At 54.9% G+C, this 15,345-nt stretch overlaps 1 protein-coding gene across 1 annotated transcript in view; it reads left to right on the top strand.

Annotated features, from left to right (window-relative positions):
• Nucleotides 1–15,345, top strand: part of CYTH4 (cytohesin 4) — a 29,280-nt gene that overhangs the window by 2,495 nt on the left and 11,440 nt on the right. The window contains exons 2-8 of the mRNA XM_026479687.4: nt 5,614–5,696; nt 7,906–7,970; nt 8,210–8,276; nt 9,895–10,013; nt 11,196–11,276; nt 13,118–13,230; nt 15,014–15,162. Of these exons, the coding sequence (XP_026335472.1) occupies nt 5,614–5,696; nt 7,906–7,970; nt 8,210–8,276; nt 9,895–10,013; nt 11,196–11,276; nt 13,118–13,230; nt 15,014–15,162 (677 nt within the window). The remainder of the gene's footprint in view (nt 1–5,613; nt 5,697–7,905; nt 7,971–8,209; nt 8,277–9,894; nt 10,014–11,195; nt 11,277–13,117; nt 13,231–15,013; nt 15,163–15,345) is intronic.

Here is a 15,345-nt window from a genome sequence, read left to right as displayed (position 1 = left end):
GGAAGGACAAAGGGGAAGTCAGGAGGAGCTGGGGAGCGGATAGGGGTGGGCACTGGGGCACCCCCAGCTGGCCTGGGCAGGGGCGCAGAGGGCAGCCCAGCCTGCAGCGTGGGTGGGGTCCGTCGTCCATGGGCAGCCCTTGAGAGGTGTGAAACTCAGAGCCGAGGGAGGAGCCCACAGAGTTCATGGTGGCGGCTTGGGTCCTTCTTCTATTATTTGTTTGTGTTCTATTTCTGTTGTTATCAAAATGCGCCTCCCATGAGCTGCTCCGGTGTTTGAAACTCCAGCATCACCAGGCTCTCACTCTGTGTCCTTGTCACCCTTCCTAAACCATCTCTGCCCTTGGCACTGAAATGCAGAGAAGTCCCCGCTTTGAAACACAGAGGTGAAGGGTTGGAAGGTTGGGTGCCTCGCGTGACCGTGGGGACGGCACAGGGGTCAGAATCCTGCCGAAAGGGGACAGGGGACTGAGAGGGTCCATGAGCCTGCCTGCCAGACCACAGAAGAAGTTTCTATGCAGAAAGAATGAGGGACAACCTTCCCACACCCCCGTGCCAGCCCGCTGTCCCGAGAACATTTTCCACCCATGCCTGTGCCTCAGTCTCCCCAGCTCTAGGAAGTCGGCCTGGTTCTCTCTCTCACCCCCCAGAAAGGGAAAGAGGAACAGACTGTGGGCATCGTTCCGCAGCTGGCCTTCATTGTCAAACACGGAGCAATGGTCAGCATTTCCATGTCAGAACCACCAGGGCCAGTGTCCGATGGGGTTTTGACAATTTGCATGAAAATATCTGGTGTCAGAAGATCCACATCAGGGCGGTGGCTTCCGAGTCCTAGAGGGGCCTGGGTGTGCCCACCCTCCAGCTGTGCGGCCTTGGGCAGGTCACTGGACCTCTCTGAGCCTTAGGAGCCTCATCTATAGAATGAGATTGACAGACCTTCCTCCAGAGCTGTCGTTGGGATCCAATGGGTAGAGGACGGCAAGAGCCCGGAGCCCACAGGGCCTGGCACATAGTAGGTGCCCCAGCCGCGCACCACCCCCAACAGACGGCTTCGCTTGTTTATTGGGCAAGATCTCAGAGCTGTCCCCGCAGATCCCAGGATTGCTGCGGGGACAGGAGGGGTGTGAGGGAGAGGCCCAGACACTGAACTGGAGGGCACCTGAGAGGCAAGAGGAGGAGTGGGGGCTAGCAAGCAGAAGGGAGAAGGAAAGGCATTCCAGATGTAGGGAACAGCACGTGCACAGGCCTGTGGGGAGGGCGCCCGTAGGAGCAAGCACAGGGCGTCCAGGAGGCTTCTGGCCTGGGGCAGGGACGGCACAGTGGGTGCTGAGGATGGGGGCGTGCCTGCGGGACTGGTGGGCCCCGGGGGGAATTCGGGGTCTTATCCCCAGGACAAGGGGACTCCGTGGGAGACTGGATTGGAGGTGCCAAAGGGAGGCAGGGAGACACAGGGATACCCTGCATTACCCAAGGCCGAGCCTGTGGTCTGCGTGGGGGTGGGGGTGGGGCCGTGGGAACAAAGGAGATGGACAGGGCATGAGGGTGGGGAGACTTGAGGGCAAGAGTGAGAGCTGCGTGTCAACGCGTCTCCTGGGATCCTGGCCACTTCCAGGAGCTCTAAGGATTAAAACGCATCATTTACACAGAGCTGCTGGCAGAAAGTAGGTGTTTCTGAGCTGAAGGTTAATGGGACTCTTGCTCTGTCCCCTGGCATAAGTGCCACCTCCCCCCTCCTCTCTGGAAACTGGGATCTGTAGGCCTGCAGAGCTCAGAGTTGCAGGGACAGAAAAGAAAACTCCCAAGTGGCGGTCCCCAGGAGGAGGGTACGCGGAGTCACGCCTACTGCTTGTGCCTGGATCTGTGTCGGTGACCTGTTGGGGACAGAGCACCATCTAACAGTCGTTGCTTTATGGTGGATACTGCATCCATCCAAGCCCGCTGTCGGCTCCAAGCCAACATCTCAGCTGCACCCTTGAGAAGCTGCGCCATTGCTCCAGCAGGCTGGCAGCTTCTGGTGGCGAAGTGTCGCTTCATCCGTGGAGAGTTGTACCAGCACGGGGCTGGCCGGTCAGAGACGGGCTGACGTCACGGGCCAGTCATTCTGTCTGCTTGGTGGTGCATGCCTTCTCTTGGATGGTTGCTGGAAAGCATTAGTGTGCCTCACAGAAATCTTCACCCTCGGGGCACCTAGGGGGCTCAGTCCGTTGAGCGTCCAACTCTTGATTTCTGCTCAGGTCATGATTCCAGGGTCAGGGGATCGAGCCCCGTGTTAGAGTCCATACTCAGTGGGGAATCTGCTTGAGGTTTTCTCTCCCTCTCTCTCTCTGCCCTCCCCCCTCGACACTTATACTCTCTCTCTCTCTCAAATAAATGAAATCTTAAAAAAAAACAAAACAAAATAAAACACTTCACCCTCCATGTTCACTCCTAGGGGATCATCCACTTGCTCTTCCTTAGACCTCTCTGTTCCCAATCTTCCAATCTTCTTTCTTTCCAGCCTCGGACCAAGAGGTCAAGCCATCCTCTCCCAGTCACTGTTAACCTGAAAAATAAAACTGCCAGTTATTTTACCAGCAAAGATGGGTTTATTCCAGAATAGTATAGAAGTGCGATCCAGGACAAGCAAGCTATGGCCAGACCCTAGGCAAGTCCACAGAACAGAGGAGAGGAAGCTCTTTTACAGAGGAGAGGGGAGACGGAAAGTTAACTCCGTTGGAGTTAATGGGAGCTCCAGGTGTGGTGGCTTTTCATTGGCTGAGCTGTGACTTTCTCATCCGCTGGGCTGTTGCTGAGGGAGGAGAAAAGCCTCCTTCCTCCTGCTGGGAGAGTAAAGTAGGAGCTAAAATCTTTTCCACTTGCAAGGTGTGATCTCCTCCTGTTGGGTCTGCAATGCTGAGGGCATAAGAGCTCCCCCTGCTGGCCTCCTGACTCCATTCTGAAAGATAGTGCCTTTTATTAATTTTCACACCCTATACGCATGCGTATTCTCACTTCGCGCCACTGCTCTTTGCCTGTGAAATAGACGAGCAGGTGCTCTGCCACAGTTCGGCCCGCTGGGAGGACTTCTCACCACCATCTGTCCAGGATGTCTTTGAGCAGGGCTGCAGTTCAATAGCTATCCAGCTTTTACTTGTCCCCAAACACTAAGCCACCCATTCTGGCACCGAGTTCAGGCGTTTTGCTCCTTTGCCAGAAAGATCACAAGGGACCTACCCATGCAGACACAGTGTGAGCTGAAGGACCAGATACAACCACAGTGGCTGACATGGGGGCCTGGGTGACCTGTCCGTGGGGCTCACTGGAGCCCTCTGGCTCTGTTCACACCTGTTTCTGAGTGAACCACTTATGAAGGATCACTCTGGTGCTCACATGACTTAATGACTTGGTGGGTCACACAGACCCATCCTGACTGCCTGAGAAGGGCAGTCATTATCAATATGTCATTATCATATATAATTGTCTCAGTGTTGCAGAACCCTTCCTTCTGGGGACCTAACTTCTCCTCAGTCAACAGAATCTAGGTCTAAATATTGGTTCAGGTCCAGAAACTAGGCAAAAAGTCTTGGCTTTTAATGCAGTGGCTGTCCTTGGGGAGGGGCATATCCTTGAGTGAGGCAGTTCCATTTGGCTGAGTTAAGTTCCTGGGGAGGGACTCAGCTGTGACAGCAGCAGGCTACCCCCCAACCCCACCCCTAGCCGCTACGAGAATGGGTGCCTTGGTCCTGAAGGGGAAAGCTGATGGCACAACATAGCACCCATTATACATGTGTTGGACACTTACCATTTTTTGAACACTTGCCTGGTGCCTCCCCATTTCAATACCCAGTTCCATCTCAGAGTCCAAGATGGCCAGGAGGGAGAGGTAGGGAAAGAGAGCCCTTCCTATTCTCTCTGCTTGCCACACTGTGGAAAGAGCCCAGATTTTCACTGACAGATGAATGAATAAAGATGCGGGATATATATACAATGGAATATTACTCAGCCATCGAAAAACATATATCTTGCCATTTGCAACCATGTGGATGGAACTAGAGGGTATTATGCTAAGTGAAATAAGTCAATCAGAGAAAAACAATTATATGATTTCACTGATATGTGAAATTTAAGAACCAAAAGAGAGGAGCACAGAGGAAGGGAGGGAAAAATAAAACAAGACAAAATCAGAGAAGGAGAGAAACCATAAGAGACTCTTAACCATAGGAAACAAACTGAGGATTGCTGAAGGGGAGGGGGTTGGGATATGGGGTAACTGGGTGATGGGCATTGAGAAGGATGTGTGCTGTAATGAGCACTGGGTGTTAAATGCAACTGATGAATCGCTGACCTCTACCCCTGAAACTAATTGTACACTGTCTGTTTATTCATTGAGTTTAAATAAAGTTTTAAAAATATTTTCTCTGCTTTCATTTGGGAGAGATAATATCTGTCCTTGGAAAACCTAAAAGAAATGTGACCAGGTATTCCCTAAAGCTAGGGCTTAGAGAGTCAGGGAGCGTATGGACAGGCAGACAGGAGAAGGCATCCCAGTGCGGAGAAGTTGCATGGGCAAAAGTGGGGAAGTAAGACTGAGGGACAGTTTGGGGACAGTGAGGAGCTGGCAGGCTGGACTGTCAGGCTCTTACTGAGAATAGTGGGGAATAAGGCTGGCTAGTGAGGCCGGGACCAGAATGAGAACTTTTCTAAGTAACAGAGAGTCCACAGAGATTTTGACTAGGTGAGTGTTGTAGATGGAACAGGATGCACGATGGGTGAGAGGTGGGTCACTGACCCCAGTGTGGCACCTTGCAGAGGATACCAGCACACACGTGTCTCCCTTCATTCATTTCCAGGTGATGAGGAAGGAACCCAGGCTTTGTAGCCAGCCCAACCCAAGTCCCACTTTGGCTCAGCAGCTTGTCCCTGTAGAACCCTGGCCAGGTCACCTCATCTCTCTGAGCCTCAGTGTCTAGAGCAGGGACTGTGAATTGTCCCCCAAAACCCAGTCTTCCCATCTTACATAGTAAGGATATCAGGACCACCATACTAAAGGCTTATTTCCCAGCTTCCTTTGCAGCTAGGTGTGGTCATGTGACTACTTCTGGCCAATGGCGTGTGAGGTAAAATGATACACCACTTCCTGGTTGTGCAAATAAGCAAGTGGATAAGTGATAAACACGGGATCCAGGGAAAGAGTAAGTGAAAGTTCCAAGGAAGGACAAATGCCTCCAGCAAGTATTTTGAGTAGCTGCTATGTGTCAGGCTCTTTCTAGGGGTTGAGGATGCAACAGTGAGTGAAAGTGTTGACATGTCTGCTCTCATGGTTCTGGGAGTATAATGAGCAGAACAGAAAAGATGCAAATAAATAAAATGGTTCTAGGGAGTCTGTACCCAGAGGGTGCAAAGCTGGGTGAGGGGGAGGGTAGAGGTAGGGCCTATTTTAGGGAATGTAGTCAGGGAAGGCCTCCTGGAGGAGGTGACATCTGGGCCAAAGCCTGAGTGATGAGGGCAAGCAAGCCCTGGGTTTCTGGAGGGAAGAGGGCTCTGGGGAAGCGAGAGCTGGCCCATGTGGCTGGAGCGCAGTGGTGGAGGGGAGGGTGGTGAATGGGCCAGTGACCGCTGGTTCTTCTCTCTCCAGACCCAGCGGAGCTGAGCAGCGGGGAGACAGAGGAGCTGCAGAGGATCAAGTGGCACCGGAAGCAGCTTCTGGAAGACATCCAGGTGTGTGCACACTCACGCTCACCAACGTGTGTGCGCATGTCCACACACACGTTCGTGCTGACACACCCTCCAAGCACTCCCACCCACAGCAACACACTCCTACATGCTCACACACCTCCCCACCCACTCCTGACTGAGCCTGTTTGGACGGTGGGGCCGGCCCCCAGGAGTGGGGGGGACCGGAATCCCATGGGGGCTCCCCACTGCCGGGCCCAGCTGCCAGGACCCAGAGAGAGCCAGGAGCGGAGCATGGGGGAGGGGGGAAGGGGCAATCTGCTAAGCACCTACTATGCACCGAGCCCCGCCTGGCGCTCTCTGCACTTCACGGCACGGCAGGCTCTACTCCCATCTGCGTGGCCCCCATCAGGTCTCATCTCTACGCTGGGCCTCAGTTTCAGCGCCTCTAAAACTTAAACCACTTCGCCAAGATAACACCAGTATGTGCCCGGCACTGGCCAATGCACCAGCCGCCCAGACGTTTCACTCATCTGGTTTTCAGCCACCTCTGAGGCAGGCCCTGGTTCTGTTCCTGGAGTGAACTGGGCTCAGTCCTGCCCCTGGGCCTTTGCACTCACAGTTCCCACGGCCTGGGACTCTCCTAAGGTCTCCTTGTGGCACATCCTTCTCATGACTTCATCGTCAGCTCCAATGCTGCCTCCTGGAGACTTCTCTGACCGCCCCGCTGGGGTTGCTGGGACCCCACCCCCACCCCCACACACGTCCACCTAAGAAAGTTGAAGATACAGAATCATTCACTCAGCAAGTATTTTCTCGAGACCTACCATGTGCCAGGCTCTTCCTGTACCACGACTCAGATCATTTTCTTTTTCTTTTTTTATTTGAGTAGAGTTGACACACACTGTTCCATTAGTTTCGGGTGTATGACATGGTCATTAGACAGGCCTATCCCTTACGCCGTGCTCACCGCAGTGTAGCTGCTCAGATCGTTTTCTGCACGGTCATTTCATTTGCCCATGACCCCTATGATCCCAACCCCATCCTACTGGGAACTCTGTGAAAGCTTGGGTTTCTCTTGCCCACCACCATAGCCTCAGCTCGATAGTCAAAGCATAGTAAGTGCTCGATTAATACTTGCAAGTGAATCGTGGGGAAGCCGCTCAGTGACTTGGCCAAGATCATCATATGGGCTGATGACGACTGGGCTCAGATCTAGTCTCCAGGCCCCTGGCTGCCGCTGGGTTCCCAGACAAGCTTGGGGACCACGCTCATCCCACAGACTGCAGGGAAAGGTGAGGAACGGCTGGGCTGGGTTCTAGGGTTCATGCCAGGGACTCATGCTTCTGCCCCGTAGGGGGGTGCTGGACGAGCCGCCACTCTGCTGTCTGCCCAGGGGTCGTGGCTGGTGTAATTAGGGGGTCCTCTGGCACTGGGCGCCTCCTGCAGGGTCAAGATGAAAAAGACTTGAGAGGAGTGGGGACTGAGTCAAGGGCAAATGACAGAGTCAGTGGATGGGGGATGGAGGCCAGAGAGGAGCTGGGGCCTGCTCCTAGGGCGGGGATTCGTTCCTTGTGGCTGGGGAGGCGGTAGGGAGCTATAGAAGGAGCTGGGGAAGGGTAGGCTCCAAGCTGTGCTTGGGGAAGCTGGCAGCTGGGTGGAGAGGGCTTGTCGGGTAGGCTTTTGGCTAAAAGTCAGGAGACGCCACAGCTGCAGAGCGGAGCTGGGAAGGATGGAAATAGAATGCGGTGAAGGTGGGGACTTGGGCACTGCCTCCCCCAAGACAGGAGCCCTTGGGGAATCGGGTATCAACAGGCAATAGGTTGGCTTGAGAGTGTGAGGATAAGAAACATCTGGGAGGGGCGCCTGGGTGGCTCAGTCATTAAGCGTCCCCCTTCGGCTCAGGTCATGATCCCAGCGTTCTGGAATCGAGCCCCGCATCGGGTTCCCTGCTCGGATGGGAGCCTGCTTCTCTCTCTCCCACTCCCCCTGCTGGTGTTCCCTCTTTCGCTGGCTGTCTCTATCTCTGTCGAATAAATAAATAAAATCTTCACACACAAAAAAAAAAAAAAAAGAAGAAGAAGAAGAAGAAAAAGCATCTGGGAAAGGGCTCTGTCAGGGGTAGGGGCCCTCAATGGCAGCTCAGTGGAGTCAGGGGTCACGTCCAGGTGTGGAAGCGGTTGTGGGGGAGGGGGTTCGGGAATCCCTTTCCACCCCAGCCTCCGTCCCTGAGTTCCCTCCTGCCACCCCACAGAAGCTGAAAGACGAGATCGCAGATGTGTTTGCCCAGATTGACTGCTTCGAGACCGCGGAGGAGAGGTGAGGGGCTGGTTAAAATGCAGGGCTGGGCCCATCGGAAGAACTTGATTTAGGAGCCCTGGGAGGGGCCCAGCCCTGCATTTCTCATGCTCTCCCAGGTGATTCCAATGCAGGGTGTGAGAACGCCACTTGGAGGCTCTTGGGGAATATTGGCTCTGGCTGAGCAAGGCATCCTTGGGGCTCGGAGGGGGTGCCCTGGGATCCTGGGGCAGTCCAGACTGACCTCTTTGTGTCTACAGCCGGTTGGCTCAGAAGGAGAAGGAGCTATGCATCGGGCGTAAGAAGTTCAACATGGACCCCATGAAGGTAGGCAGTTGTGGGGGGCTCAGGTGGTCATGGAGCCAAGGGAGCTGCAAGCTGGACACCTTCACAACGTCCTCTTGTTCCCCTCGACTGACAATTACCCACCTTACAGATGAGGAAACTGAGGCCCAGCAGAGCTCAACACCTTGTCTGGTGTCCCAAAGCCCGTCAGGGCTTAAGGGCTGTGTCACCTCACAGCATAGCATGAGGTGGGAGCCAGGAGGTTGTGGGGACATTTCGTGAAGTCCACGGACTTGGAGCCTGCTGGCTGAGCCTCTGCTTCCCCCTTAGATCCTGGGGCTCAGTCTCCAGAAGTGTGTTCCAGGCTCTCTGCTAGGGGGAGCCAGTCTGGGGGTGCTGGCACGGAGCACCCAGGGCTCAGGGACCGGCCACGCTCTCACCCCTCCCCCCCAAGCCCCCCACACCCCCACCCTTCCCCTGCCTCGGAGCAACCCCAACCCCACTTCTCACCCAGCTAGGTGGCAGCCGGTTCCCTTCCTGCTTGAACAAAGACCGGAGGAAACCACAAGCTGACACACGGAGGTGGGGTCAGGGCAGCCAAGGGGTCCCTGGAAATTTACTGCTCTGGCTGAGAAGTTGCCTCTTCCCCATCACAGTGTCACGCACCCGTTCACCACCCACAGCCACAGGATCGGACCCCAGCCCCATCCACATGGAACACACACGCACACACACACACGCACACACCCGCACTAACTCATACTCCCACCAGAGCACCAGGGAGGGGCCACTGAGGGGTCCCAGGACCCTCTGCCTGTCACTGAGAGCCTCCCCCTCAACTTGACCCACACCTTCCAGCACTCTTCCCCGAGAGGAACAGGGACACAAGGGAACCCTCACAGAAAACCAGAGACTGACCCCTCAAACTCCCAAAATTAGAAGGGCAGATTCTGAGTGTGGGGCTTGGGGGGGAGGCGTGTGTGATATCGTCAGATCAGGAAAGCAGTTTCACGTAGAAAGGGAAGGAAAGGCGCCACAACGGACACTGTCTCCCTCTGAGTGGTGGGACTCAGCAATTTCCTCTCCTTTTGATTTAGCTGGTTTTTTCTAATTTTTATACAATGGACATAGATTACTTGCGAGAAAAAAATGCAACACTATTTTTAAATATATAAGTTTTCAGGGGACAAAAGAAATGTCTGAATCATTGAATCTTAAAGTTATAAATTCATAGAATCATTGAAGCATATAATCCAAGAGTTAGGGGCGCCTGGGTGGCTTAGTAATTAAGCATCTGCCTTCAGCTCAGGTCCTAATCCCAGGGTCTTGGGATCAAGCCCCGCGTCTTTAAAAAAATAATAATAATCTAAGAGTTCAGACTGAAGGGGACCTGGAGAGCCCATGGCGTGAACCTGGTTCATTGCAGGAATGCTATCTCTCTTTGCATGCCTCCAGTGATGGGAGACTCACCATCTTACAAAGGCAGCTTCCCTTAAGGAGGGACAGAACTTCCCAGAACAGTCTATGCCTACGTCAGAATGCCAGGCCCCCATGCCACACCACCTGTCCCCCAGTCTGGCCATGGGACGCCCCCTCCCTTCCTCCACTCCAGCCGGTGGCTGTGTGGGGGCTGATCATGGGCTCTGCATACCCCCTCCAGGGCATCCAGTATCTCATTGAGCACAAACTGCTGACCCACAACGTCCAGGACATCGCCCAGTTCCTGTACAAGGGTGAGGGCCTCAACAAGACAGCCATCGGCACCTACCTGGGGGAGAGGTAAGGTGGGGCGTAGCCTTAGGCAGATAGGGAATGAGGGTGTGCAGGGGTGCACAGGTGTGTGTGCATGTGTGCAGGTAAACGAGGGAGTGAATTATTTTAGGGAAGTCATAACTCTTGGGCTCGAGAGGACTAACTGATCACCCCCTCCACCTTCTGAACCAAAGCCGGGCTTCCTTCCTTCCTCCATTCACTCGTTTGTTCAACAAATAGGTATGTTTTAGTATCTACCGTGTGCCAGGCAGTGTCTAATCCCTGGATTTATCCTAGTGAACAAGACAAACAAAACTCCTGCCCTCAGGGAGATACATTCTAGTGCGAAAGACAGATCCCCAAATATGTAAAATACGCTAGAAAATTGTAAGTTCTTTGGCATGCAAATAAAGCAGGGAAGGGAGATGAGAACCACTGCGAACTGCAAGTCAAGGGCTGTGACTTTAAATATTGTGGACAGGAAGGGTCTCGTGGAGGAAGTGACGCTTGACACTTCAAAGGGGTGAGCAGTAAAGACATCTGGGGTAGAGCATTCCAGACAAAGGGGACAGCACATGCAAAGGTCCTGGGGCAGAAGCATGCTCAAGGAACGGCGAGGAGACCAAGGGAGGGAAAAAGTAGTAGGTGACAAGGTGGGGCTCCATGGGAGGGTTCTTGGCAGAGGAGTGGTGAGAAAGGATGCCTCTGGCTGTTGGGGGTGGCAGGTGGGCTGGAAGTGACAAGGGGGGAGCCAGACCAGCAACCCTTCTCCCAGGCTCCCCAGTGAACACATTCCTTCTCTTAAGAGAGCAGAGGATGCAGGTGGCACAAAAGGGCAGAGCTTCCAGATTTGAGCTAGGAAGTGGGAAGAAATGGGAGTAGGCATGGTTCTTTCCATTGTACAGATGAGGACACGGGGGCTTGGGGAGGTCCAGGGGCTTGGGTAGGGTCATGCAGGCAGGAAGTGACAGAGGAAGGACTTGACACAGGGCAGGCTGCTCCCAAGCCAGAGCTCCCCTCCCGGGTGAACACACCGTGGGGGTGTGCGGGGGCTGATATGGGCTCAGACAGAGGCGAGCAGACCAGAAGGTAGCTCCAGCCGAAGGAGGACGCGGCTCCCCTCCCCCCACCTCCCCCACCCCCACTCCTCCAGGAGGTGGGTGCGAGCAAGTTCCCAAGTGCGTGTGCCTTCCTTCCTGCCCTCTCCAGGGATCCCCTCAACCTGCAGGTCCTCCAGGCCTTCGTGGACTGCCACGAGTTTGCCAACCTCAACCTCGTGCAGGCCCTCAGGTGAGTGGTCTGGAGAGTGGGGCCCCGCCCCCGGGGGTGGCCCAGCCTGGGGCGGGGAGGGCATCAGGTGCCACACTAAGGGCACGAGCACAGCATCAGGAGCGGAAAGGAGGAAGTGAGGAGCAGGAATTCGCTGCTGACAGCAGCCACCTAGGAGCTGAGGTCACGTGGTCTCACCCGGCGCCCTGCCGGGAGTAGCAGGTGCCTTCCTACTGCCGCTGCTGCTCGCCTTCTTACATTATTATAGCCGGATTGAATTACCAGGATGACCGTTACTATTACTTCCACCATTCCCACTGCTTCTGAGATTAGGGTTTTGTTTGTTTTATTAATACAGCGTAGGAGGTATTCCCTTTATTATTACATATTAAGCCCTGAGCCAGACTGCCGGGTTCATATTCCAGCTCTGGGACAAGTCTCTATGCCTCAGTTTCTTCATCTGTAAAATGGGAATACTAATAGTATCCAATTAGGGGCGCCTGGGCGGCACAGTCGGTTGGGCATCCAACTCTTGGTATCGACCCGGTCATGATCTCAGGGTCCTGGGATCGAGCCCCATGTCAGGTTCTGCACTCAGCAGGGAGTCTGCTTGAGATTCTTTCCCTCTCTCCCTGCCCCACCCCCCACTCACTCCCTCTGTCAAATAAATAAATAAATCTTTAAAAAAATAATAACAGGGGTGCCTGGGTGGCTCAGTGGTTAAGTAAGGGTCTGCCTTCGGCTCAGGTCATGACCTCAGGGTCATGGAATCAGGACCCATGTCCGGTTCCCTGCTCCGTGGGGAGTCTACTTCTCCCTCTGCTTCTGCCTCTCTCCTGCTTGTACTCTCTCTCACTCTCTCTCTCTCTCAAATAAATAAATAAGTAAATAAAATATTTAAAAATAAAATAATAATAGTAATAGTAGTAGTGGTACCAAATTCATAGGGCTGTTGGGGCGCCTGGGTGGCTCAGTCGTTAAGCGTCTGCCTTCGGCCCAGGGCATGGTCCCAGGGTCCTAGGATCAAGCCCCCATCGGGCTCCCTGCTCCACTGGGAGCCTACTTCTTCCTCTCCCACTCCCCCTGCTTGTGTTCCCTCTCTCGCTGGCTGTCTCTCTCTCTGTCAAATAAATAAATAAAATCTTTTTAAAAAATTCATAGGACTGTAAAACTAAACAGAAAGTACTTAGAATTGGCTTAGTAAGTCTTACTGCTATGGGTAATGCCTGGAAAATCAGCTCCCGAATGGGGGCATTTGATCTGGGCTTTGAAGGATGATTAGGAGTTTGCAAGGCAGAGAAGGAAGAAGCCACCACGATCCAAGCAATGTGGCCTTCCCTCCAATTCCCACGCTCTTTAAGGGAGAGGGGTAGGTGGTTGGGAGTCTCCAATATTCATTCCGCCCTTCTTTCACGGGTTACGGAGCAGTCCCTGGGTGCCCAGGCTGGGATGAGGCCCAGGGGGAGGTGTGAGAGCAGCACAGACAGCCCTTGCCCTTGGGGATCTAAGCCTGAAGCTCTGGGAGGGCTTAGGTTGGAAGAACAGGAAGCCCAGCCAGGGGAAGGCACCTGCCCGGGGGGCCCCAGTCAGATCCCAGGGCCGACGGAGTCACCCCTGGGCTGAGGCGGAGGAGCCACAAGGGGTTCTGGGTTCCAGATGAGCGGAGAGGGGCACACACCCCGCTCCTGTACTTCGAAAGAAAAGGCACCTCTGCTTGAGCCTAGAGGACGGGGGCAGACTCTCCCATTTACAGGATAAAGACTAAGGCTGAGAGAGGCAGAGCAGCTTATCCGGGGTTCCCCCCACCGGTGCCCCCGCAATCCCCACCTGCCCCACCACTCACAGCCCCATTCCTCCCCCAGGCAGTTCCTGTGGAGCTTCCGGCTGCCAGGCGAGGCCCAGAAGATCGACCGGATGATGGAGACGTTTGCCACCCGATACTGTCTTTGCAACCCAGGCGTGTTCCAGTCCACAGGTGCCCATGTGTGGGGCTGCGGGACCCCTTCGGAACTGCGGGCACATGGCCGCCCCACCCTCTCAGGTCCCCCCCAAACACCCAGATCCTGGGAGCCCAGACTTCTTGGCTGAGTGCCAGCTTTGGGCCAGGACCTCTGCTGGGCACCTGTCAGGCACTTGCCAGGCACTTGTCAGAGCTGCCTCAGGGCCCAGTCCTTGGGAGAGGAGACAGGACATAATGCACCGTCCCCCTGGCCGAGGGCAGCGATGGCAGTCAGCCTATCCAGGACGGCTTCCCAGAGGCAGTGGGGTCTGAACAGGGCTTTCAAGGATGAACAGGAGTTCTCTAGGAGGTCAAAGTGGAGAAAGGACTTTTCGGGCCAGAGTTTTCATCCGAGCAAAGGCCAGAAGCAGGAAATACACTGGGCAGGAGGTTGGGGGCACAGGGGTATAGAAAATATCAGCAAAGATCAGTACTGCAGACCACCACCCGCCCCCCAGCAGGGTGGACAAGAAGTCATCATGGCCGGCTTGTCCTGGCTTCTTCTCTGTTCCTGAAGTTACCGCAGCAACAATAACGAGTTCCATTTCTTGAGCGCTACCTGGGCAAAGTCAGGGAATCTTTGCACCCGCTCTCTGAGGTCAGCACTGTTCTCCTCTCTGCATCTAGCACAGACTCAGAGAAGAGCCGTGGCTTGTCCCTGGCTGTGTGACCATAGTCAGGTCCCACGGAGCACCTGCCCTACCTTGTAGTTGTATATAAATTGGGGCTGTGTTTATTTATCATCTGTCACCTCCACTAGTCTAAACACCCCACAGGGCTAAGGGACCATATCAAATTTATTCCCCAGTGAATCCTCGGTCCACAGCATTTCGTGGGTGCACAGTAAATATTTGTAGAAAGGATGGAATTTTAAAGCACCAGAACGGAATCCGTCTAACTGCGTCATTTTGTGACCTTGGGCATGTAACCGAACCTCCTCGTGCCTCAGTTTCCTGCTCTGTGCAAGGGGGTTAGTAACAGTGCTTGCCTCGCAGGGTTGTAATGGGCACGGGCAGCTTCTCGGTGGTTCTGTCGGGTGCCACTGTTTTCAGAGGTAGAATCGTCGATGTTCTAGGGCGTGAAGATACTTCAGGTTAAACCTCCTGATGTCACAGATGAGAAGCTGAGGCAGTCAGGTACATTCCCGAGGCCCGCCGGGGGGTTGGGGACATAGCTGGACTTCCCTGGCTCTGGACCCAGGGCCTAAAAACGCCCCAGAGGAGCAGTCACCTCCCTCCCAAATGCTTAGCCCACCTCGCCCCCAGGCCCATGAAAGTCTGAGGGACGGCACAAGAGCTTGGGCCCCCGGAGCCCCCACAATGCCGGCAAGATTGTCTAGTTGCACGTGACTAAGGCTTGAACAGTGTAGCCGACAATACGTGTTCCCCGAGTTCTGCGGAGGCAGAGAACAGAGTGGGCAGGGAGGCTGGAAGGGCTTGGGGAGAGGCTTGAGCTCGAGCTGAAAGAGGAGGGTTGAAATGAGTAGCAAAGGGAAGGGGAGGGCCTGCCTGGCAGGGGGCCCGGCGGGAGCCAAGTGCAGGGGTGGGAAGGCGTGGGAGGGGCTCAGGAGCTCAGCGGAACTTTCTTTGGAGCAGGGAGGCCTGTAAGAGTGGGGAGGAGGCTGGGCCTTGAACTCCAAGCTAGGACAGCCTGGACCTTTGGGGTGTTGAGACAGGTGATGCTTGACCCCTCGAAGCGGCCAGGGCAGAGGAGGGGAGAGTGACGGGGCCAGGACCGTGACCGCTGTCCCATCTCGCAGACACCTGCTACGTCCTGTCCTTCTCCATCATCATGCTCAACACCAGCCTCCACAACCCCAATGTCCGGGACAGGCCGCCCTTCGAGCGCTTTGTGTCCATGAACCGCGGCATCAATGACGGCGGTGACCTGCCTGAGGAACAGCTGCGGGTAAGAGGGCCCACGGCCGAGGCCACCTGGTCGCCGGGCATCTGGTCCCCAGGCCCGTCCTTGGGTGGACAGCCCGCTAGGGGTGCCTCTGAGATAGAGCACTCCAAGAGGGGGCTCGGAGAGGGGCCACCCACGTTGGTGACTGTCTTGAGACGGGTGGTCTCAATCTGGGCACCCATCATT

Source organism: Ursus arctos, unplaced genomic scaffold (genome assembly GCF_023065955.2).
Source record: "Ursus arctos isolate Adak ecotype North America unplaced genomic scaffold, UrsArc2.0 scaffold_21, whole genome shotgun sequence".
In the NCBI taxonomy this organism is placed as follows: Eukaryota; Metazoa; Chordata; class Mammalia; order Carnivora; family Ursidae; genus Ursus; species Ursus arctos.
Note: the sequence above shows the minus strand (reverse complement) of the source record. Positions and strands in the feature narration are given on the sequence as shown.